At 37.1% G+C, this 23,415-nt stretch overlaps 1 protein-coding gene across 2 annotated transcripts in view; it reads right to left on the reverse strand.

The window, feature by feature from the left end:
- NADK2 (NAD kinase 2, mitochondrial) overlaps positions 1-22,245 on the reverse strand; it is a 51,552-nt gene extending 29,307 nt beyond the window's left edge. The window contains exons 1-5 of one of the 2 annotated variants that reach the window (XM_081291428.1): positions 21,709-22,245; positions 7,804-7,892; positions 6,841-6,929; positions 5,528-5,609; positions 983-1,066 (exon numbers count right to left, since the gene is read on the reverse strand). In XM_081291428.1, the coding sequence (XP_081147554.1) occupies positions 983-1,066; positions 5,528-5,609; positions 6,841-6,929; positions 7,804-7,892; positions 21,709-22,002 (638 nt within the window). In that variant the 5' untranslated portion in view covers positions 22,003-22,245. The remainder of the gene's footprint in view (positions 1-982; positions 1,067-5,527; positions 5,610-6,840; positions 6,930-7,803; positions 7,893-21,708) is intronic. The other variant, XM_081291427.1, reaches the window with a different exon arrangement.
- Between the last annotated feature and the right edge of the window lie 1,170 nt (positions 22,246-23,415).

Raw genomic sequence — 23,415 nt, forward strand, 5'->3', positions numbered from 1 at the left:
TCTGAAATGACCTAGAAACTGAAATCAATGATAATAAAGTGATTCTAGAAAAGTCAAGATTTTGGAGTGCAGTTGAGTAGGAAGAATAACTTTTGTTCTATAACACAAAAAGATGACTACAGTTGACATTAATTGAATATTTCAAAATATCTAGTAGAAAGGATTTTGAATGTTTTCAATGCAAAGAAATAATAAATGTCTGAGGTGATAAATATGCCAATTACCCTGATCTGATCATTATACATTATATACATCCATCAAAATGTAACATTATATCCTATAAATATGTACAATTACTATGTGTCAAAAATAAAAACATTTTTTAAAAAGTTAAAACAATTTTGTAAATATATAGGGAAAAAGTTTCTTCAAACTACAAAAAAGTAGTCCAACTTGGCTTTCCCTATCTCATACATAACCAGCTAACCCTATCTCAGGTTCTGTATCCACTAGCCTCTTTTTTCATGAACACATGAAGTAAAAAGAAACTTTTTAAAATCCCCTCTCTGCTTCCCAAGAAACACATCATATGTAAGACAGATATACCAGGAATCTCAGCACTGCTGGATTAAATATCCAACCCTACATTCATTACTGGATAAAAGATAAATATAAAAAATACAAAGTCTCAGAATTTGAACCTTTAATTTTAACAAACAGTTTTAACCATTTTTCTATTAAACTGCTAAAAACATATTATAAGGTTAAGAAAGTAGAGACAGGTCTCTATCACACTGAAAAAGAAAAAATTCTACTTGTATTTAAGGCCAAGTAACATTTGTCAAGGTTCTTTTACAGGATTCCAAGTGGACTAGGGGAAGGTAAGTCTGATCTGTTCATGACTCGGGTGATATATTACATTTTATGGCTACTGCTATAACTATGAAATAATCCAAATATCTGACTTGTTCCATTTAAAAAAAAATCATTACTAACAGTACATACTTATTAAATATAAAAACAATAGTAAAAAAAATCCTACCTGAACTCACCACGATAGAACTTCTGTAAGGCTTCTGGGAAGGAATGTGTATATCGAACAGGCAGACATAAGTGACCCTCTGACCTTTATATTAAAAGAGAGTTTAGGGTGGTGTAAAGGGGAGAAGAAAAAAGGTGAAGGAAAAAATTCAAAAAGTATCACTAAACTACAAAAATCAATTAGAAAATTTTTAAAATTCTACTCTATACTTCATTTTTTTTTTTGCCACAGAACTGTCTGTACTTTCAACAAGAATGGAAATAGTAGTTGACATCAGTTTTAATGTCATAATATAAAGTTCCCACATTATGGTGAAACTAAAAATAAGAGCAAATCTACTATTAACTACTCTGTTATCTAATACTTTAGTGATATTTGCATTTTACCTTTAATTTTTTTAACTATTACCTTTGGACAACCCACTTTAGTATCAATATACTGATTTCTAAAATCATGATAAAACCATGAACCATGAAAGGTTATTCTGAGGAATCAAACTATTTATACAAAAGCATTTTCAACCATAATCCCTTTTTAAATGTCATTTAAGATATTCTTAAATAAAAAGAGAACTAAGAAAGTTTAAGTCAATTTTCATTTATTTAAAAAAATATATAAGAATGAACTTCAACAAATTCATAGATTGAGGAAGAAAACAAACAACCCTGAAGGCAAGCAAAAGTTAATTACTGGACTAATGATCTCAATTATTTACACTCAGGGAATATTTACACAGCTAGATTGAAGTCCTAGCCCTGCTCCTTAAGACCATTTAATTAATCAGTCATTTTTCAAATGTTTATTGCCCCACACAAAAAATTATGCTAATGATAGAAATTAAAATACAAGGTCCTAAATGTATAGTCTAACAGAAGAGATAAACAGAAAACAATATAAAGGGAATGCTCTCTGGATACAGACTCCAGTTAGAACCCAGGAAAGGAACTGGTCTTGAATAAACAAAAACTATAGAAATGAATTTGTACACTCAGTCTTAAAGGAATGGCTAAGGACAGGCTGACAGAGGTACATATAAAAGCACACACATACAAAATGAGCATTCCAACCAGTGGTGGCACACGTCTGTAATCCCAGCAGCTCAGAAGGCTAAGGCAGGAGGATCACAAATTCAAAGCTGCCTCAGCAATTCAGCGAAGCCCTAAGCAACTTAGCAAGTCCCTGGATATGTGGTTCAGTGGTTAAGCACTGCTGGGTTCAATCCCTGGTACCAAAAAAAAAAAAAAAAAAAAAAAAAAGGCATTCTGGAGAAGTCTCACCTTTTCAAATTATGCACTATTTTATGTATCAACAAAGCTTCTCACCAGAGTAAGAGCAGCTCAGAGCCTCCATACATGGTATTAGCAGATACTCATACAGTTAGATTTTGTCCTAAGCCTTTAGGAAGAATCCTAGGCTGTTCCCAGAAGGGTTTCAATATGTATATATAACTTTGTAGCTGAAGAATAGAATGCCTGTGAGTATATGAGGATAGATGAAACTAGAAGAGCAGATAAGTGACAGATGTTAAAAGATCATACATATTAACTAAGGAATTTGCAATGTCTCTTAAAGGCAATAGGAAAATCCTAAAAACATTTTAATTAAATCTTTTCATTAAGGTTTGAATATGAGGTGTCCCTGTATTAATGCTCCTGTGTTAATGAAGGTGAAATGAAAGCTATAACCTAATCAATAGATGAATCCATTTGATGGATTAATAACTGAATGAACTAACCGGGTAGTAACTGTCGGCAGGTGGGTCATGGCCAGAAGCAGCAGATCACTGGGGGCAGGTTTTTGGAATTCATATTTTGTCCTTGATACCTCTCTCTGCTTCCGTGTGATGTTCTGCCTCACCTCAGGACCAAAGCAATGGAATTGGCCAAGCATGGACTGAACCTCTGAAACTGTGAACCCAAATAAACTTTCTTCCTCTTGTTCTGTCAGGTAATTTTGTCACAGCCACAAAGAGCTAACACAGAAGAAATGGATATAATCAGATTTACATTTCAGAAGATGGCAAAGTGTAAAAGATGGGTTGGAAGGTGAGAGATTGAGACTTATTGGAATGATTTAAACTATGCTTAGTGGCAGCCCTAGGACAACCAGGCATGGACTCAAGAATAAGATTCCTTAAACTTAGAATCAATTTGATGATACAGTGAAGGAGAAGTAGTCACATATGTGACTTGGGCATATGTGATGATTCTATTCATCAAACATGACAAAGAGAAAAGGAGAGAACATTTGTAGATAGGATGCATTTTCTTTTGTTTTTGTTTTAATTTATTTTTTTTTTTTAGTTGTAGATGGATCCAATACCTTTATTTTATTTATTTATTTCTATGTGGTGCTGAGGATCGAAACCCAGTGTCTCATGTGTGCTAAGCAAGCACTCTACCACTGAGCTACAACCCCATCCCTGATATGCTGCATTTTCAATACATCCAATCAAAGCCCATAGTGCTAGAATATCATGAAAAAAGGGAAAAATAATAGAAGAGAAAGAGTACAGAAAGGAGCCAGATAATGTAGAGCCTTGTAAGTCACTGTGATCAACTGTCCCCCAGTTTGCCTGGGACTGACAATTTCCTGGGATACAACACTTTCAGAACTAAAATTAGAAACTTCCTAGGAAAAGCAGAATGAGTTGGCCAAGCCAGCCTCACCAAAGAATTAAACTCTATTCTGAGTTAGAAGGAAGATCACCATAATACTCTGAGTACAGAAGTCACATAATATCATTGCTAGCTGCAGCAAGAAGAGACTAAGAATGAGAATGGAAGAAAGAAGATGGTATAGAGAATGAAGGAGTGAAAAAAATGGTCCAGAGCACATCAGTAATTAAGCAGTGACCAAAAAGTAAAATCCTTCAAAAGACACAAAGAAGTAGTCATAGAGAAGAAAGCACATCATAAACACCAATGAAGTACACATGCAGCAAATGAACAGTCAACACTACAAAATTTCCAGGAATCTAGTAAGAAAAGGACTAAAATGTCCAGTAAACTCAGTAACTAGGAAGCCACTGAGATGTAAGGCAAACGCATCATCAATGAACTAGTCAGGGGAAAATTCTGAAAAAAAAAAAAAAAACTGCAAAGGTTTAGAAATAATTGGGCAGTGAGGAAGCAGAGATAAAAAGCTAGGGGCTAAAGGGAAGGAGATGGGATAATAAACAACAGAGAAATTTTCTTGAATAAATAGAAGTCTGGCTAAGAGATTTAAGGCTAAGAGAAAGTAGATGCAAAAGAAGAGGGGGGAAAAGGAACAAATCATAGAACAAGATTTTTTTCCCATGAGAAAAATTAGGAAGTTTCATTTCTTGTGTGAGAAAAGAGAGTCTTATGGAAGGAAGGAAGGAAGGAAGGAAGGAAGGAAGGAAGGAAGGAAGGAAGGGAGGGAGGGAGGGAGGGAGGGAGGGAGGGAGGGGATAAGAGCAGTATTGAAAAGCTGAGGAGCCAATCTTAAAGTAGCCACCACAGGAAATGGGAAAGAGAGATGACCAGGGCTGCCTGTACAGGCAACGCTAAGGATCCTGTTCTAAGCCCTGAAAACTTCAACTTGGAAGTGCCCACGTTTCTATGATCTCTTTCCCCAGATATCTTTCCAACCCTATTATAGTAGTAGAAAGAAATATAACAGACTGATCTAGGAATGAATAAAAATATTTAAGAAACTGTCAAGAAAGTAAATAAAGTGAAGAATTAAAAGAAGAAAACAAAGGGAGGCTAAGCACTCGTTCAAAGGGCAGATTTACTGGGATAAGGGAATAAAAACTGTTGTTAAGGTAGGAGACTATGTTCAGAATGGATTGTGAAGAAGGGAAAATTCCAAATGATCATAAAATCCAGGTATGGTAATGGCTGTGAATGACTGGAATAAAATAAGGTTAAATACCAATGAAGCTAGGAAAGAAAAAAAATAAACACAATAGTGTTTGGATAGGTCTATTCTTGAAGTAAATCAGAACCATCAGCATAATTAGGAATGTAATAATTAGGAAGGACAGAAGATGGAATAGTATTAACTTATTCCTCTTCAGCACATATCAAAAGTCCCAACATACACTTGTTCAAGAGCTCAGGTCTATTCTACCACAGATCCTACTCTCAAACAACCTAAAAAGCTAAATATGAGGACTAGTCCATCCCATAACACAATTAACACCAACACCAGAGAGATGCATATGTATTTCTCTGTCTGAGCAATAATTAGATCTGTCCTTGAAAAACCACATAACAGACAATCCTAGTAAAGACGGTGGATCATCCTATATGCCAAATTTTTATCACTGTTTTTGGAACATGGTTCTAATGTTCATGGTAGCCAGAAATGCTGATGCTTCTATTTAAATATCATGTACCACAGTAAAATTCCTCTAACAGAGCCTAACAGTATGACTACAGTAAATAAAAAATAGTTTGCGAATTTTAAGATTTCTCATACATACTATATAAAAAAACATAGAATTATCTGTACATATAACTTGAAAAGAAAAAAAAACCCACAAACAAAATGCAAAAAGAACCTGTTCTTCCTTACCGTTCTGGATCAGTGTTTACCCCTATAACTGGTTTCAGTCTATCCAAGACTTTACTTGCTGCCAGAAGCATTGTGCCATCACCTGTGACAAAAGACATAACCAGACCTATGTTTTACAACCTGTTTTTTTACATCATTTTCAAAACGACCACCTTTGTTTTAACAATCACATCCTACCACATTGACTGCCAGAGCCTCCCCCTCTTCCTTTCTACCTCCTCTACCTATGTTATTATCCCCACCACTCTAATTCTGAATTTCAAAGGTGGCAAAACTGACATGGTAAGCAGAAAAATTCTTTGCTGCTGGGCTGTCCTGTGCATACAGAATGTTTAGCAACATGTCTACCCAGTTGGGAACCACTGCTCCAATCCCAAAATGTATCTTTCCTCCTCCTATAACACCAGTCCAAATTCACAAATTATTTTAGTGAGAACACATGAAGTGTCCAACTTTAGAGTCTTCTAACAACTATTGTCAATGTAAAGGTTTAGAATGAATGGTCAGTAACAATAATAAAGTTCAGGGAAAAAAAAATTAGTGTAAATATATTGGAGCCAAAAAGGGACAGAATTTATCTAGTTTCACTACACTATCAACTTCACTTTTTTCTTTTCTTAAAGACTAGCATAAACCAAAATACAATTAGAACTAATCCTCTGAATTATATTTGAAGTTAAAAAACACACTTTAAACATACACACAGAAATACATATGTGAAACCTCACAGTAAGATCATTAATTATAAATATGGAATACTGTATAAAACAGAGATGTTTCTTCAGGCATGGTGGCACACACCTATAATCCCAGCAACTCAGGACACTTGAGGAGGCAGGAAGATTGCAACTTCAAGAACAGCCTCATCAACTTAGCAAAACTCTGTCTCAAAAGTAAGAAATAAAGAGGGCTAGGGATATCTCAATAGTAGAGCATTCCTGGGTTCATTCCCCAGTACCACAAATCAATCAATCAATCAATCAATCAATCAATCAAACTTGCCTGTTTTAAAATTTATCCTTAAAAAAAAAGGGAGGGAGGCTGGGGATGCGGCTCAAGCGGTAGCACACTCGCCTAGCATACGCGGGGCGCTGGGTTCCATCCTCAGCACCGCATAAAAATAAAATAAAGATGTTGTGTCCACCGAAACTAAAAAATAAATATTAAAAAATTCTCTCTCTCAAAAAAAAAAAATTGTCTTCCGGTAAGGACTCCAAAGTCTTGAAAATAGCTATATGCAAACATATTTGGAAATAACATGTATTAAAGAACGTTTCCACAATCCAACATCTTTATTTCTATAAGACTGTTACCTCCTGCAGCTATGACTGCATCTGCCCACCGAACAGTCTCTTCATCATATTCTCTCCTCTTTACCAGACGAACCTCAATTCCTTCTTTCCTAAGATAAAAAAGTAAAGGTTTTATAAAATTTTCATTGATAACTTATAATATGGGTAGGTTTTCTGAGAGGCAAAAGAGACATAAAATAATTTTATGTTGCATAAGCAAATCCATGTGTAGCTTTATACAATTTCTTTTCATTTAATAACAATAGCCAATTAACTATGATAAGTCAGGAGGCAAATGAATAAACTAAAAGGTATCACCAGAGTCTCCAAAGTGCTTTAAAAACATTCTTTATAACAACAGTACTGATCAATCAGAATTTCGTCTCATTTTCTCTACTCCTTCTAAGACTAAAATGTATTTATACAAAAATGGTTCAAAAGACTAAAACTAGACAATTTTTTATAAAACCTAATAGCTGTTATTTGAAATTCAACACATTTCACTGAGTGGCAGACACTAAAACAGAGAATAAAATACTTTGCAATTTTCATGTTCTCATACTGATTCTCTAGTACACACATAAACATTTAATGACTACATTTAGTCCCAGGTTAACTTATTTCTTAATAATTTTCAAACACTCAAAAGAATATTATAATAAACACCATATAATCTACAATTCTTCTTTAAGAAATAAAACATTATATATACAATTGTAGCCTGCTGTGTACTGAATTAACTCTGCATTAAAGGCACTTCTGTGGCAGACCAAATAACTGAAAATACCTATGAAATTTTCAGAGTACAATAAAAATTTACTTTCAGAAAGCTATAAAATCAGGTCCATTAATCTCAATATTCTAAAAAATTATTTTATCATGACAATCTTTACTAAAAATTTAAGAATTGGCTACTAGTACAAAATAAAAAATTCCAAGTCTTAAACATAAAAGCCCACCCATGACCCCATCCCACAGACTTACCGTAAACTATCTATAATATGTTCTACATTTTTGGTGTGAATATGATGTCGTTCAAGTAGTCCACTGTAGCTAGAGCCTTTCAATGCAAGCTATATCAAAATATAAGAAATGTTGTTTTACTATTTATTATATATGATGTTACAATATTACATCTTTTAAAAGACCTATATAGAATTTTCTTATAGGTATATTTTAATGACTATCTGTGAAACCTACAAGGTCAAATTGAACTAGAAAGTCTGATTTCAGACAAGCTTAATTTAGTTTGAATATCAAATATAGCATTAAGTTTAAACACGATCTCAAAACTGCAAGTTTTAAAGTTTAACGGGTTTTTTTGTTTGAGTGTTTCTTTTTACTATATTACTTATAGTTTCTTTTTACTATATTACCTGAAGACCAAAGACAAACTAATATTGTTAGAGGCACTTACGATGACCTTTATTCCACTTGGATTTACTATTCTTGTGTTCAGACTTACGAACTGTATTTGAAATTTACCCTACACAATTTACACAGAGTTAATTAGCCCCCTGAGAAAGGACTTTTTAATTTATAGTCACATATCCTTCAACATTTATTTTTCCTAATTGGTTGGAGTAGTACTGTATAACTATCTTACCATTAATAGTTTCCTTTTAAAGTATATGTCTTCTAAATAATCCACAGAGTAAAATGTTGAGAGAAGCTCAGAAATATCCTCAATGAACATCCATTTTATTTCATTTTAATCAAGTAGAAAATCTGTACATTGGAGTAAATGCTAGTAGAATTCAAAAGCATGTTATTTTTCTTCCCTCTTCCAAATTCCTTTATAACTTTCTTTATGGTACAGAATCAACTTTTCAAGTACTTATCCAATATAAAATCTTAAGTGTTTTATTTTATTTTAAATCACTATATTATTTACTAAATAACATATAAGGTAAAAGCAAATTTTAAACAATAATCTTAATGAGTATTTGTTTTCTTTTCCTTTTTGAGGAGGAAGAGGGATTGTCGGGGATTGAACCCTGGGCCGTACACATGTCAGATAAGCACTACGCCAAATCCCAGTCCTTCCTGTTCTGGACAGGGTCTCAGCAACTTGCCTAGGCTGGCCTCACACTTGTGATCTTACTGCCTCAGCCTCCTGTGTGCCATCTCGTCCCCCTTCCATTTTACTTTTTTAAAGTTACAAACATAACACTAACAATATGGAGGATGCATAAAGAAAATTTTAAAATAACCTTATTACTCTGGGATAATCTGTGTTAATACTTTATTACCTGTGCTTCCAGTCTTTTGCCTACAAATACTAAGAGTATTAAAATAGTTTGGTCCTCACTTTACAATCTAAGGATAACATATGTTCCTCAAAAAAGGAGCTAAAGAAACATTTGGCTACTGTGAAAATACATAGATGACAATTCTCAGTAGATCAGAGAGTTTGTTCAAGAATTTATTGCCTACCCATAAACCTCATTATATTTAGAGCCAATCAATGTCAAAATGTTATTTTAGAAGGGAAGTATGACAAGGTAATAACTGGATAATCCTTCATCTACTTTAATCAATAAATCAGGTTTGAAAAACTATTCTTAGAGAAGAATTTCTAATTATGGATGAACAAAGCATTAATATTCAGACTGCTGCTGTCATTACTCAGCCATGGATTGATTGACCAAAACTGGACTACCTACCTCCCAAAAGTACAGACTAAAGTGTCTTTCTTTTCTCTTTTCCTGTGATCGCTAGTTTCAAGGTTTTAAAAGAAACCTTTATGTTGTACAGATGATTCCAAACTGCTATCCCTAACCTTTAGGGTTCAACATGATTTATCCAACTATCTGTTTGACATCTTTCTTAAGATGTCTAATAGGCATCTCAGATTAACATGTTCAACATCAACCCTTTCATTTTCTACCTCAAGGATTCTCCACGTAAGACTTAAGCCAAAAATCCTCCTTTTCCCCCTTATTCTCACATCCAGTATTAAATCCTAGGTCTGATACAGGTACATCTTTCCTTCTCACCACCACCTCTCATGATCTCACATTTGAATCACTACACAAGCCTCTAGTCAGGGCTCTCTACTTCTACTTCTACTCTTGGCCCCTGTAGCATACCATGCATGTCTCACTCTCAGCTTAATGCCAAGAGATATGGAGGTGTCTTGACTATCCAAGGACTAGCTGATCTGACTTCTGCTTCCTTCTCCTACCTCATTTTCTCTTTTCATTCCCTACATTCTAGTCTCATTGTCTTATTCTCACAAAGCTGTTTCTTCTTTGCTTGCTGGAATGTTCTCTATCCCCCAGCACAATCCTGGCTCTTCTCTACTTTGGGTTGTGAGGACAGTAGCTCTTGGTGCTGCAGTCTCAGCTACAACAGCCACCACGGCCAATTAATCCATTCCAAACCTGTTAGCTACCTTAAAAGCATTTATCACACCTAAGATTATCTTGGGTATTTTTTTAAAATCTCTTTGTCTCCCCTTCCTAGTATGTAAATACCAGGAGAGCAGTGATCTTATATTGTTCACCACTGTACCCTCAGCACCTAGGTGCTGGACAAGTAAGTATTTATTGAATAGATTCATTCGTGCATGTTTCAGCTTTGGGAGTGGGATTGCTTAGGACACGTTTCAGAAAAGCAGAATAGGACACAGGCAGATGCCGTAGAAGGTAACTCAGCTAAGTGACAAAAGTGTGCAAAACAGGTCATCTTTACCTGGTCAAGAGGGAACACAGGAAGATTAGTTATTGTAGTACATTATTTTGTTACAGGAATTGCTTTTCACGATCACTTTACAGTGAACACTTTATGTAGAATTAAGCTCTAAAAAATTATATGTTTCGAGGACTATGTTGAACAGAAGTGGTGAGAGAGGGCATCCCTGTCTTGTACCAGATCTTAGAGGGAATGCCTTCAATTTTTCTCCATTCAGAATGATGCTGGCCTGTGGCTTATCATAGATTGCTTTAACAATGTTGAGGTATGATCCTGTTATCCCTAATTTTTCTAGAGTTTTGAACATAAAGGGATGCTGTACTTTGTCGAATGCCTTTTCTGCATCTATCGAGATGATCATATGGTTCTTATTTTTAAGTCTATTGATGTGGTGAATAACATTTATTGATTTCCGTATATTGAACCAGCCTTGCATCCCAGGGATGAATCCTACTTGATCATGGTGTATAATTTTTTTGATATGTTTTTGAATCCGATTCGCCAGAATTTTATTGAGGATTTTTGGTCTTCTTTGATATAAGGGGAGTAACCAAGGACAGGGTAGAGACGAAGAGCTTGAGAAGAATAACATTAAACAGGGATGATAGGCGGGAGGGAAAGTGAGAGTTAAGGGAAATTGCATGGAATTGGAAGGTGAGCCTCAGGGTTATACACAATTACATATAAGAGGAAAGGAGGAGTAGGAGAAAAATTATATAAGTGGAAGAAACGATTTATAGTAGAGGGGATGGAGAGAGAGAAGGGGAGGGGAGGGGAGGGGAGGGGGGACAGTGGAGAATGGGATAGACAGCAGAATACATCAGTGACTAGAAAGGCAATTTGTAAATCAATGGAAATGTAACTGATGTGACACAGCAATCTGTATACGGGGTAAAAATGGGAGTTCATAACCCACTTGAATCAATCTGTGAAATATGGTATATTAAGAACTATGTTTTGAACAACCAACAATAAAATAAAAAAAAAATTATATGTATTCAATATACTGACTACTGTGTTCTTTTTTCCCCTGTGTTCATTTCAGCATTAGTTGAGTTTGATCAAATGTATTTTAAATGGAGCACTGAAAGTTGCCAAGGACTCCAAGAATGAATACAAACACGCAGTAAGTCTATTACAACATTTTGTCAAATTGACTGCTTCTGACCTGCTACAAATAAAACTTTTAAGGGTAGCTTAAACTGCAATTCCCCATTCAAATTTTTGATATGTTACAATTTTGGGTTTGGACTATATAAACCTTAGCCCTGTAAATTCTATTCTGTTGTTTAGAAACGTATGAATTCACTTCCTTGTCCTCAGGAGGCTCCAGGAAATTCAGATACTCAGCAGCTGATTAAGTGGCTTAAGACAGTGAAAAAGTCTAATTTGTGGGGGAAAAAAAATCTTTGAGAACAAAAACTTCAACTTTTCTATGATTGCTAGCAACACTAAAATTTCTTAAATTCCAAGTCTAAATATGAAGTTCACTTAGTATCAGAATACTCAGCATTGGAGCAGAAATGTCATTTCATAAATTCTTATTCCCACTCAAACTTCTTCTTGTAAACTAATTCTCTAATAAATCATGTTCAACATTCATTTAGCAAATACAGGTCTTTGTATTACTTATTTTCCTTAAAGCTCCAGCTGGATGGCTGACTGAACTTTATTAACAAGAAGTAATCTAGGGGGTTGGGTATATAGCTTAGTTGGTAGAGTGTCTGCCTCCTACACACAAGGCCCTAGCATCACACAAAAAAAAAAAAAAAAAAAAAAAAAGTAATCTAGGCAGATAAGTGAGAAAGCATTTAAGAAAAATCACTTAAACAGCATCAACTACAAAGTTCTAACGTACTATTCAACTGGCTCTTACATTTGTATAATATGCAAAAACTGGTAAAAATTTTACTATTTCTGAAAATAACAATTTTAAACATCTTAGTCACAAAAAAATGAGAATATGAATTCTTATAAAATTTTTTACAAAAGGTTAGAGAAGAAATGTAAATGCATTCTGATCTCTGCAATGTTCCACATTAGTAGCCAAATAATTTTTTCAAAACTTGTTAATCCTTCTCTCCATTAAAAATAATGAATATAAAGACACTTAAAGGTGCATCTAAATAGATAAATAACATATGGTATATACACACAATGGAATATTACTCAGCCATAAAGAAGAATGAAATTGTGGCATTTGCCAGTGACTGAATGGAACTGGAGAATATCATACTAATGAAATAAGCCAATCCCAAGTAACCAAAGGCCAAATGTTCTCTCTGATATATGGATTCTAATCCATAACAAGGGAGGGTAAGAAGGAGAAGTATAAAGTTCATTGGACTAAACAAAGGGTAATGAAGGGAAGGGAGTGGAAATGGGGGGAATAGGAAGACAGTAGAATGAATCAGACATAACTCTCCTATGCTCAAATATGAATATACGGCCAGTATAACTCCACATCATGTACAACCACAAGAATGGGATCCTAATTGGAATAGGTTGCACTCCTTGTAATGTCAAAATACACCCTACTGTCACGTATATCTCAAAACAATAAAAAGTTTGCATCTAAAATATCTATAGACGAATACATTTCAGTAGTAAGCAACATTTTCTCCTATAAAAACTGCCAAAAAGCCAGACTTTGCACATTTTAAGGTCAGATGTTACAGTTTTATAATTTCCTAAGTGGTCTGTGACACTTTCATTAAATTATCACCAACATTTTTTACTTAATCCAAACAAACACATTACAATTACAAATTTTAAAACTTGGTTTACCACTCATTTGAGTGTTACTATTTTGTACTTCAAGCAATTTCTATGAAAGCTCAATAAGGGAAGGAGTTCTGTCTTCTTAAATTTAATACATCTGAGATGCAAACTTTTGAGATAAGAGCTTAAATAAATGCACTCTGAATAATTTAAGTATCCTTAAAGTCATACACACTTAACCAAGTGGTAGACTCAGTATTACTAAAAATTGCCTAATTAAGAATTAGTAAATCCAATATTCACCTATTATGTTCAGGCCTAGTGCACTGACCCCTACAGATTTTTTTAGATATATCTGATATTTACCTTGGATCATTTCTATTCACTTACTCTTTCTCCCAGACTCTCACCTTTACTTCCCCCATTGTTCTCTACTTCAGTGTTCCTTTTGTTAATTCTGTTTACTTCCTCTCTTATACTTGGTATTGCTCCATCTTTGGTATCCTTATCCCCCCACTCTAGGGATTCGACCTACCAAGTACTATAAAAGTTAGTGACTTTAAAATTTATCTTGTCAGCCTAAGCCTTTCTCTTTTAATTTTTATTTATTTTTCTTTTTGGTTGTAGATGGACACAGTAACTTTATTTATTTCTTAATATGATGCTGAGAAATTGAACCCAGGGCTTCACTTGTGCTAGGCAAGCGCTCTATGACTCAGCTGTAACCCCAGCCCCCCAAGTCTCTCTCTTGAGCTACAGGCTTGAATTTTCAAATGCCTATCTTTACATTCACCCACAGGTAGTTCAAATACATCTCCCCCAAAAGATCTAAACTTGATTACATATCCCCCACCCCTATAATTCTGCTCTTCTGGGCATTATATGTCAATTAATTTAGTAAACAGAATAAACTCTTAATTCTTCTATCCCACTTAATCTGCACAGCCAGGCAGTGATGGAAGTCCAATAATTACTCCCATAAACTGTTTTTCCAAAGTGTGTCCAGTACGTGCATACTGGCACTACTGCAGTTCAACTCTTATCAGGGCTAATACAAAAGCTTGTCTTCAGTTTTTCTAAAATAGTCTCTCCTTCAATGTCTTAGACTAATACAATCCCCCAACCATCAGAAGTCTGTTTTCATACTATTCCCAAAATGCTGAAGTCATAGAAAAATTGGCCCCCATGCCCTCATTCCAGTGGGAAAATACAAAGAGGCTGAGCAAGGATGGTATTCCACTGTTAAAAAGGTTTGAAACCAACTAGAAGAGAAAGCTAGCTCCTTAGTATGACAGCTCACATCTTACCATGTCTAGCCTACCTGTTGGCCTCAATACGCTCACTCCTGAGCAATGATTTTTCAAGCTACCCTTATAATGAATTTTAAGTTAGCATTCTGATTATACAGAAAATAAAATACACTATGTAACTTGGCTAACCCGTTTCCTGTTTTCCTCTATTTCAAAAATAAATAGTCACTACATAAAATATTTCTGACAGTGGACTACAGTTTTAAAAGCTTGAAGTTTTGTTAACTGCAAAATAAATTTCACCTTATCTTTCTAGTATTGTTCTGTTCCCTTCACCCATATAAATTCTTCCACATTCTTCGATACTTAATCTAAATATCTTAAAATACATTTCACCCTCATCATATTGGCAAAAATGTTAAAATTTAGCAAGTGTGAAAATGTGTGGATTCAAGGACTCAATCAATGCTTCTGGGAAAAATTATTTGTACTTCTAAATGAAGCTTAACCCAATTATCCAAACAATGTAGTAGTATACAGCATTTAAAATGAACATGTATCAACAAAGTTAAAGTTCAAAATCAACAGTAAATAAGAAACGCATATTTCTAAAGAATAGACACATATTCTAAAAAATGTATCATTGGATATAACTTTTCAAGACACACAAACTAATGTTATATCTGTCTATGGATACATATTAATAAATGTAGAAATATGTGCATAAGAATGATATACACCTGTATAATTCTGGAGAGATAGGGAGCAGAAAAAGTTGGTTAGATAGGTCTTTCATTGAAACTATAACACTTTCTTTTAGAAAAACGAAGTTAATATGGAAAAAATGTTAATATCAGCTAAGTCTAGATAACTGAATACACAGGTATCTTGTTAAGTTTCTAAAATTTTTCTATAGATTTAAAATAAACCATAACTGAAAAAATCTATTAAAATTTTGAAAAAAAATCAAATGTCTTCCTTTTTTTCTTCTCTTTATCCTTCTGCTTCCTAACCTAGCTCTCCATTTTCTGTATTCCCACGGACCACTTACAACACCAAGTAATATATTTTCTCCATAGATTTGGAAACTGTTCATCCTTAATTCTCCCAGACCTAGAAGGATGCCTGGTAGTTTGGCAGGTGCCCAGTAAATGGCTTGATGAATAAATAAAGATGATACTTAAAACAAATTAACAAATTTCCTAGATGCTGGTGACACTAAATAATGACAGTGTAGCAGGTATTTTTTAAAGTAGATCATAACTTTAAAAATTATTTTCCTATTACAAAAATATTTCTTTAAAGAAAAGCAAGACTTCAAAGGTATAGCTTCCTCAAAAAAATCATTTAAAAAACACTATACAAGCCAAAGTAAATTGAACAAATCTTCAATTCGCTTCCATGACCTACCTTAATAATACACCTGTATAATTTAAGTGACTGAATCAGTGCTTTTTTAAGTACATAATCATACCAACTTTCAGTTAGGAAGAGGGAGACAACTGGGTAAACCCTCCCTGAATATAAATGTTTTACAAAGGCTGGTCTGATTTTCTGCACAACACACACCCAATGGCCTATTATGAAGGAAAAAAAAAAAAATAATGAATTTTCCTAAGGCACAAAATAACTGGCACACTTGTTTATATTGTGAAAGGACAAACTTCTGTAAGATATTACAAAGTTCTTGATAATGAAATAAAACCAACTTACATTTTACCAGTTGAGATATTAATGTTCCCCAATAAACACTTTCACTTACTTAGAGCTTAAGTCATATAATTAAAAATACATGGGCTGGGGATGTGTCTCAAGGGGTAGCGCACTCGCCTGGCATGCGTGCGGCCCAGGTTCAGTCCTCAGCACCACATACAAACAAAGATGTGTCCGCGGAAAACTGAAAAATAAATATTAAAAAAATTCTCTCTCTCTCTCTCTCTTTAAAAAAAAATACAAGAAAAGTGACAACATGAAAAATTATGTTATTTATAATCTCATGACTGGCCACATATTTGTAGTTTTCACAATCCTTCCTGAGGTACTGCCCATACACAGTGAAGGTTGAAAATCAGAGCTCTAATAGTTAATGGCTCTGGAGTGGTGGCATTTCAGCTAGTGTTATATTTAATCCTTCTACTTCTTTATGAGTCTCCTATTCGCAAATATTTATGAAAATGTGTGTACCGTAAGCCTCTATTTTCTAAGTTGGGTTCCACAGAATTTTGTTTTCTGCCCAACCCCCAACCCCCCAAAAAAATCCTGTGGTCAAATAAAAATCAACCTTTCTTTAGACTGATGTTTCTCAAATACATTTAACCTGACCCCTTTCAAAGAACCAGTGTTGGTAACCTCAGCCTTAAGCTTTTAGTAACTAACATCTGAAAGACCCACAGCTGGTAATAAGGCCCTGGACTGGAACAAAGTTGGTCCACAGCCTCAGGGAGAAAAAAATTAAAATTAAAGAACATCACAAACATTCACCACCCTTTCTAGGAAGAGAGGGGGGTGGGAATCAAAGAGGATGATAAGATAGAGTTCTAGTCCAGAAATCCATTTACAGTTGAGAAGAAAATAATCACAAATAAATACTAAGAAAATATAATGAAGAATACCTAACCCAACCTTGGTAGCAGAGAGAAACAGGGGCACAAACTGGCTAACAAGGTTTCCTGAGAAAGAAATGTCTGAGACTTGGCTCACAACAGGAATTAGATAGAGGTTGGAGAACAGCATTCAACACAAAGGGAGCTTCAAAGGAAAAGACACTGAGAGATGCAAATAAAATCTCCCTTAAATACCATTTTTCACCTACTGGGTTAGTAAAGATTCCAAAATTTGATAAACAGTTTATGAAAACACAGGTACCCTCACACATTGCTGATTAAAGTAAACTGGTATAATCTTTTAAGGCAATTTGGTAATACTTATTAAAATTTCATATGCTTGTGCCTTTTGACTCAGCAATTCCACTTTTAGGTATTTATCTTAGAGTTTCATTTACACACATATAAACACAAATTTTATTCACTGAAGAATGTATTTAATAGACAGTCAAATCAATTGAAGTGATAAATAATGTACACATAATGGAATAACATGAAATAGACACTATTAAAGAATGAGAGTGTTCTTTATGCCAATCTCCACAAATACCATTAAGCTAAAAAAAGTGAAGAGTAATTTAAGTAGTATGTTATCATTGAGTAAAAAGGGATGGGGTAAAGAATGTTTCCACTACTGATGTGTATATACAGACTATTTCTATAGGGAAACAGAAGAAACTGATGTTAGTTGCAGGGACCAAAACCGAATGACAGATGACAAAAGAAAGTCTTTATTGTATAATATTCTGTATCTTTTACATTTTGAGCCATTTTAATGTGCTACTGATCCATAAATAAATTATATCAGCATGACATCTAATGGAAATTAAAACTGCTTAAAATTGCCAAAATATAAAATTCAAGACAAGTGATCAGAAATGAAGCTCACGAGGCTGACAGACACCCCAGTCCAGGAAGGAATCATGGTTGAAACTACAACAGTGTTTCTCAAAGTGTGAGCAGGGAGCCACTTACAAACCTGGGGAGCTGGTTAAAAAACACAGAACCAGGGAATTAGGCCAAAGAATTAGAAATGTTAAGGGTGTGGTTCAGAGAAACAAAGTCTGGGAATTCTCCACCAGTCAAATCAAAATCTTGTGGGCTAACATTCAAACATCTGCACTTTAACAAGTTCCCTAGGTGACAAAAGGTTATGGAGCTGCTGAGGAGTTGTAAGCAGAAGAGCTAAGTGACCAGATGTTCAGTTTTAGATAGACCACTTTGGTGCCTGGGTCTGGAAGATTTGAGAGGAGCAAGCTTCAGTTAGAAAGAAGGGTCTGGCAGTACTCCAAATGATGTTCTTTAATTTGATAAATTTTCACACTGTATACAACACACTTACTGCATACCATGTGGCAAAAGTATTATCTGCCTTAGAGCTACAACCTAAGCTGCATGGTCTTTTTCAGGAAACAAAGAAAACAAATCCAAGGCACTGCACCTCCCAAATCAGTTAAGAAGGCAATAAATAGGAATAATTTATATACAATAATAGAGGTGCTATTAAATGAAATTATTCTATTCCATTATTAATTTTATTTAAAAACCTAAAACTAAAAGGGGGAACTATTAAAGTTACTTCTGAAATTATGAGACTTAGAATGAAGTTGATAAAACTGATTCCTTATTTGATATATATAAAAAGACATGGGTTGGGGCTGTAGCTCAGTGGCAGAGCACTGGGTTCAATCCTCAGCACTGCTTACAAATAAAAAAATAAGGCATGCTGTCCATACACAACTACAAAAAAAATTAAAGAAATTTAAATCAAATTTTTTCTTTGGCCAATTAGATATGTTTCTGGTATCAAAACCCTTTCCAAATTAGTTCTGTTTCATCTAAAGATATAATTTGTGATTATCGTGGAACCTGATTAATAAAAGTTTCACATCTACCAATATCTACATCTCTCATAACACAAATAAATTGTAGTAATAGATTCATTGATTGTTGCAAAGTCATGAGATAAGAGAGATAAAATCCTTGACTAAAAATTTGTTCAATCAATAGGCAGAAAAGCAAGACTCAGAAATATAAAGCAGTATAAAAGAGTAACTGAAAGTCAAAAGTTTAACCCAACTTGAAGGACATAATCCTGTTCTCTCTACAGGTTTTATCAACTAAAAAGATATTTCCTCTAATTGCTTATTTCTACAAAGTTAGAAACCCAGGAGGCTTGGGTTATAAAAGTACACAGGCACTCTTACTTTCATCTGCCATTTGCATTTTAACAAGTACCCTAACAGAGATCTATTTTACATCAAAAAAAAAAAAAACCCACAACAAAAGAGAATGTTTTGATACAGAATCAAGTTACTGTGACACGTGCCAGAAGAGTATTTGGCCATTTCTTTAATATTCAATTCACATAATTAATATACCTTAACAATCCACCCCAACAATACAGCAAACAACATTTATGTTCTTATCACGTCTATTAAGAATTCCATGTTAACCTCACACAGCCCAGTATTCTTTGGCCTGTTCTGTTCCTGACCTCTGATCTGAGCCACATCTAATGTTACTGCATTGTTGAATATTAGCCTTAATATTAATGTAAAATAATTTATTAGTTAGGAACTAAGCCAATAAAATTATAACATCATCATCAACAAAAACTATTCCACGGCCTGACGATTACAAAACTGTATTTTATGGTCCATTAGTTATACTTCAAAGCTTTTTTTTTCAAAACAGAATTACCTAGCAATAGACAAATATTTACCTATCAGCTATTTCCACATTCAGAGAGGGTACACTGGTAGTTTGCTTTTTAAAGACTTAACTGATTTCTCTACATAGTTTTTATTAGTAGCAATCTTGTTCAGAAGTCCAAGAGTTCATCCCAATTCAGATGCCGCCTATTTTCCTGAAGCCTTGAAAAATGTTAGCACTAGAAAGGACCTTGGAGGCTATCTACTCCAATACTGAAAGCTGAAAATACTAAACAAAGTGTATCATTTTCACCCAGAAGTTAAAAATAGGAAGTTAACCACACAGAAGCAGAGCCTAGAGCTCCTGACCCCCAACGCCCCCCCTGTTTGATTATGCCCATTGAGTGTACTACTTCAATTCTTTCTTTTGGGGGTGTTTTGTTGTTGTTGTTTTAGTGTACTACTTTAACTTGGACAAAAATTTTATTGAAACATTTATGCATTCATGACATTTAAGTTTCTAAAAGGTGAACCTTGCTAAATTAGGCATACAATCCAAAAGACACACCCCTTTCCCAAAATAGAAACAATGTACTTTCATCTGACTTTACCATTCCCTACCTCACCCCAATTTCAATCTCTTAACACAAACTCAACTACCCTAGTCTCCTCTTCACTGTTGATTTTATTCTTTAAATGCTCCAGGTGTTTTATATAAACTGCTACCTTCAAACATTTAGAAAATAAATCTGCCCCTAAATTTCCATCAGGTGAATGAAGGAGCCCTCTTGGATTAACCCATCCAAGAAGATTTAGTACTTAAGCAAAGATTCACAGTTGCATTTTGATGTCTACAAAATGACTATGCTGAAGATTACAAAGAAAACCAGGTGTTTAGAACAGGCGGCCTACTAGAGTATTAAACTCATAACAATTAAATGCAGTTAGTTTTAAAGCCTTTGATGCACAGATCTCTAAAAGATTTTTCAGGACATATTGGTCTTGGCAGTATGCGTCACTCTCCATTTCCAAAAGCTGGTGAATACAGACATGGAATCAAAAATTTTCAAAAAGGGGGGGGGGGGGGGAGGTAGCAGTGTCCAACGCAGTGTTCTACCCCTTGTATTTATATACTTCGTAAAGATATTAATATACTAAATATAGTCTAGTGTGGAGGCATGACATTAGAGACATGGGCTTTTTTATTTCACATGTTACCCGAGCTACTTGCTCCTTTTACTTCCTAACTTTTCCACTTAAAAACATATATTCAAGTCTAATCTCCTCCTTTGCCCTTCCCGACACCAGACACCCGTGCTTTGAAAACAAACTAAGACCCCTGTCTAACAGCCACCATTCCAGCATGTTAAAAGCGGGCTTTCCCGGAGTGTCCCAGGCCCGGCCGGTCTGGCAAAGTAAAAGGGGGGTGTGTCCGCAGTACCTTCGCCCTCTTTTCCGCAGCCCACTAGGGCGCTCAGAGGCCCACTTTCTCGCAGCGGCTTCGGGAGCTGTTTCCAGGGCGCCCGGATCTCAAGCCACCCACCCACCTTTCTGGGGGCTGGAGTTGCTTTTCACCTCAAGGGGATGACAGTAGCGGTGGAGAGGGCACAAGTGAACCCCCAAGCCCCTCTCTACGGAGCCACACAGTAGCCCCTTTTCCCAAAATAAGGCAGCCTCGGCCCCCCTGCCTGGAGGTCTCTACGCTCACCCGGACCCGTCCCCTCGCCCATCCCATCCAAACCCCACACGCGCGCGCGAAGGGAGTTCACAGGCGAAGCCAGAGCGAGTAAAAGACAGCGAGAGGCACGCGGGGCGCCAGGGGTGCCCTGGGAAGAAAAGTCGTCCCAAGAGTTGTTCCCCACCCCCACCCCCGAAGGGACGCAGCCACCCACCAAAGCCCCGGCCCAGCCAGGGAGCGACTTGGGGCTGGGAAGAGTCAAAACGGCGGGGGCAGCGGCGACCCACCAGCTGCTTCAGGTCCTCTTCCGAGAGCTCCGCGTAGCGGTACCGCTGCTGCTCGAACTCGTACCGGGTGGTTTTGGCCACCACCACCACCCGCGAGGGGCGGAAGCCGCCTTCCGGACGGCTGCCACAGCCCGCCAGCTCGCGCGGCTGCCCGTGCCCTAGGTGCCTCCGGTCGCCGTCACCGCCAAGCCGGGGCCGCGCGGCAGGGCCTCCCGCGCCTGACCCACGCAGCGCCGCCCGGCCGCCCGCCACGCGACGACAGCTGCCCAGCAGGAAGCCCCGGTAGCAAGTCATCGTCTGCCCGGCCGCGGCTGCAGGCTCGGGCTCCTGCCTGCGCACCCCGCCTCCAGGAGTGCGCGCAGACCGCACCGTCCCGGCCTTTAACTTAGCGCCGGACTGGCAGAGGTTAAGCGCAGGGACGTGCGTGGCCCGCGCCGCGAGGGGGACGTGCCCAGACGTGGCCGCGGGCGGGGAAAGCGGCGCGACTGGGAGGAGGGTGAGTCCCCGCCAGGGACAGATGGGCGGGGAAGAGCGGGAGGCCCAAGGCTGGTGGGTTTTGTTTGTTTATCCGTTTCCATTGACGCCTGCGCAGTGACCTCTTCTCCCGCGGCCCTCCTTCCCGCCACGCCCCCTTTCCTGCTGTCGCTCTTCACCCACCCCAGGCTTACTCTGTCAGCCAATCAGAGCCCGCTGCGGTGTCAGCGCCCGAGGGGCTGCGAAGATTGGTCGGGGCCGGGAAAAGAGGGGGAATTCTATTTGGCGTTCGAGCTGACTCCAGAAATCCAGCTGGAACCGGTCTGAGGCGGCAAGGGGGCTGCGGGCGGGGTTTTAAGCGCCTGGCGGGAAAGCAGGCTCCGTTCTGTTGTGGTTCTTTCCTTATGCAGATCCCAGTAGACCCTACGCTCTCGGTGCATTTTAACCATTGCTAGTTGGATAGCTGAAGTATCCAACCCAGGGCCAGCTGACAATTTGCGGCGGGCGGAGACTTTAGTTCAGAAGGCATAACGGTTGTCAAGGGACTTCAGAGCATTAAGCCAGGCTTGGAGTCCTAAGCGTGGGGCCCTCTGCTTGCCCTGCTGGCCACCAGAGCCATCGGCCAGGGGAGAGAAAGGTCGCACCCTCAGAGGAACTTGGAGGTAGAGGTAGAGGGATCAGGCCGTCTGGAGCATGTCTAGATGAGGAGAGAGGGTCGAAAAACTAGACGGGACAAGAATGAAGGGTTAACAGTAAGTTGGACTTCGTCCTGTAGGCTTTGAAAGCTTCTAACTGAAAAAGAGTTGAAAGCAATGTTTGGTGACTATTGATCTGGCTTTGGAATGATGAATAGACAGGGATGCCAGGGGAGGGCAGGAGGCTGTTGGAATAGTTACAGGGGGAAAGATAAAGACTCAGGTTAATGGGAGTAATGGGAGGGCTGTGGATCCAGCTCAGTTGGTAGAGTGCTTGCCTCACATGCATAAGGCCCTGGTTCAATCCCTAGCACTACCAAAAAAAAAAAAAAAAAAAAAAAAAAAGGAATAGAAGAGAAAGGTCATATTCTAAGGAAAGAATCAAGTGTTAGGGGCATCCTAGTGTTTAATACCTTCTGCTCAGTAGATCTTCTTGCTTTGACACTTTCTTTCTACACTTTGTAGCCCTCAGACTACCCAGTAAATACCTTTTGACTTTGGGCAGGTTATACTTCATCTTCCTGGGCCTCAAATTCCT

This window comes from Spermophilus citellus, assembly GCF_964194105.1.
Source record: "Spermophilus citellus genome assembly, chromosome: 1".
Taxonomy (NCBI): domain Eukaryota; kingdom Metazoa; phylum Chordata; class Mammalia; order Rodentia; family Sciuridae; genus Spermophilus; species Spermophilus citellus.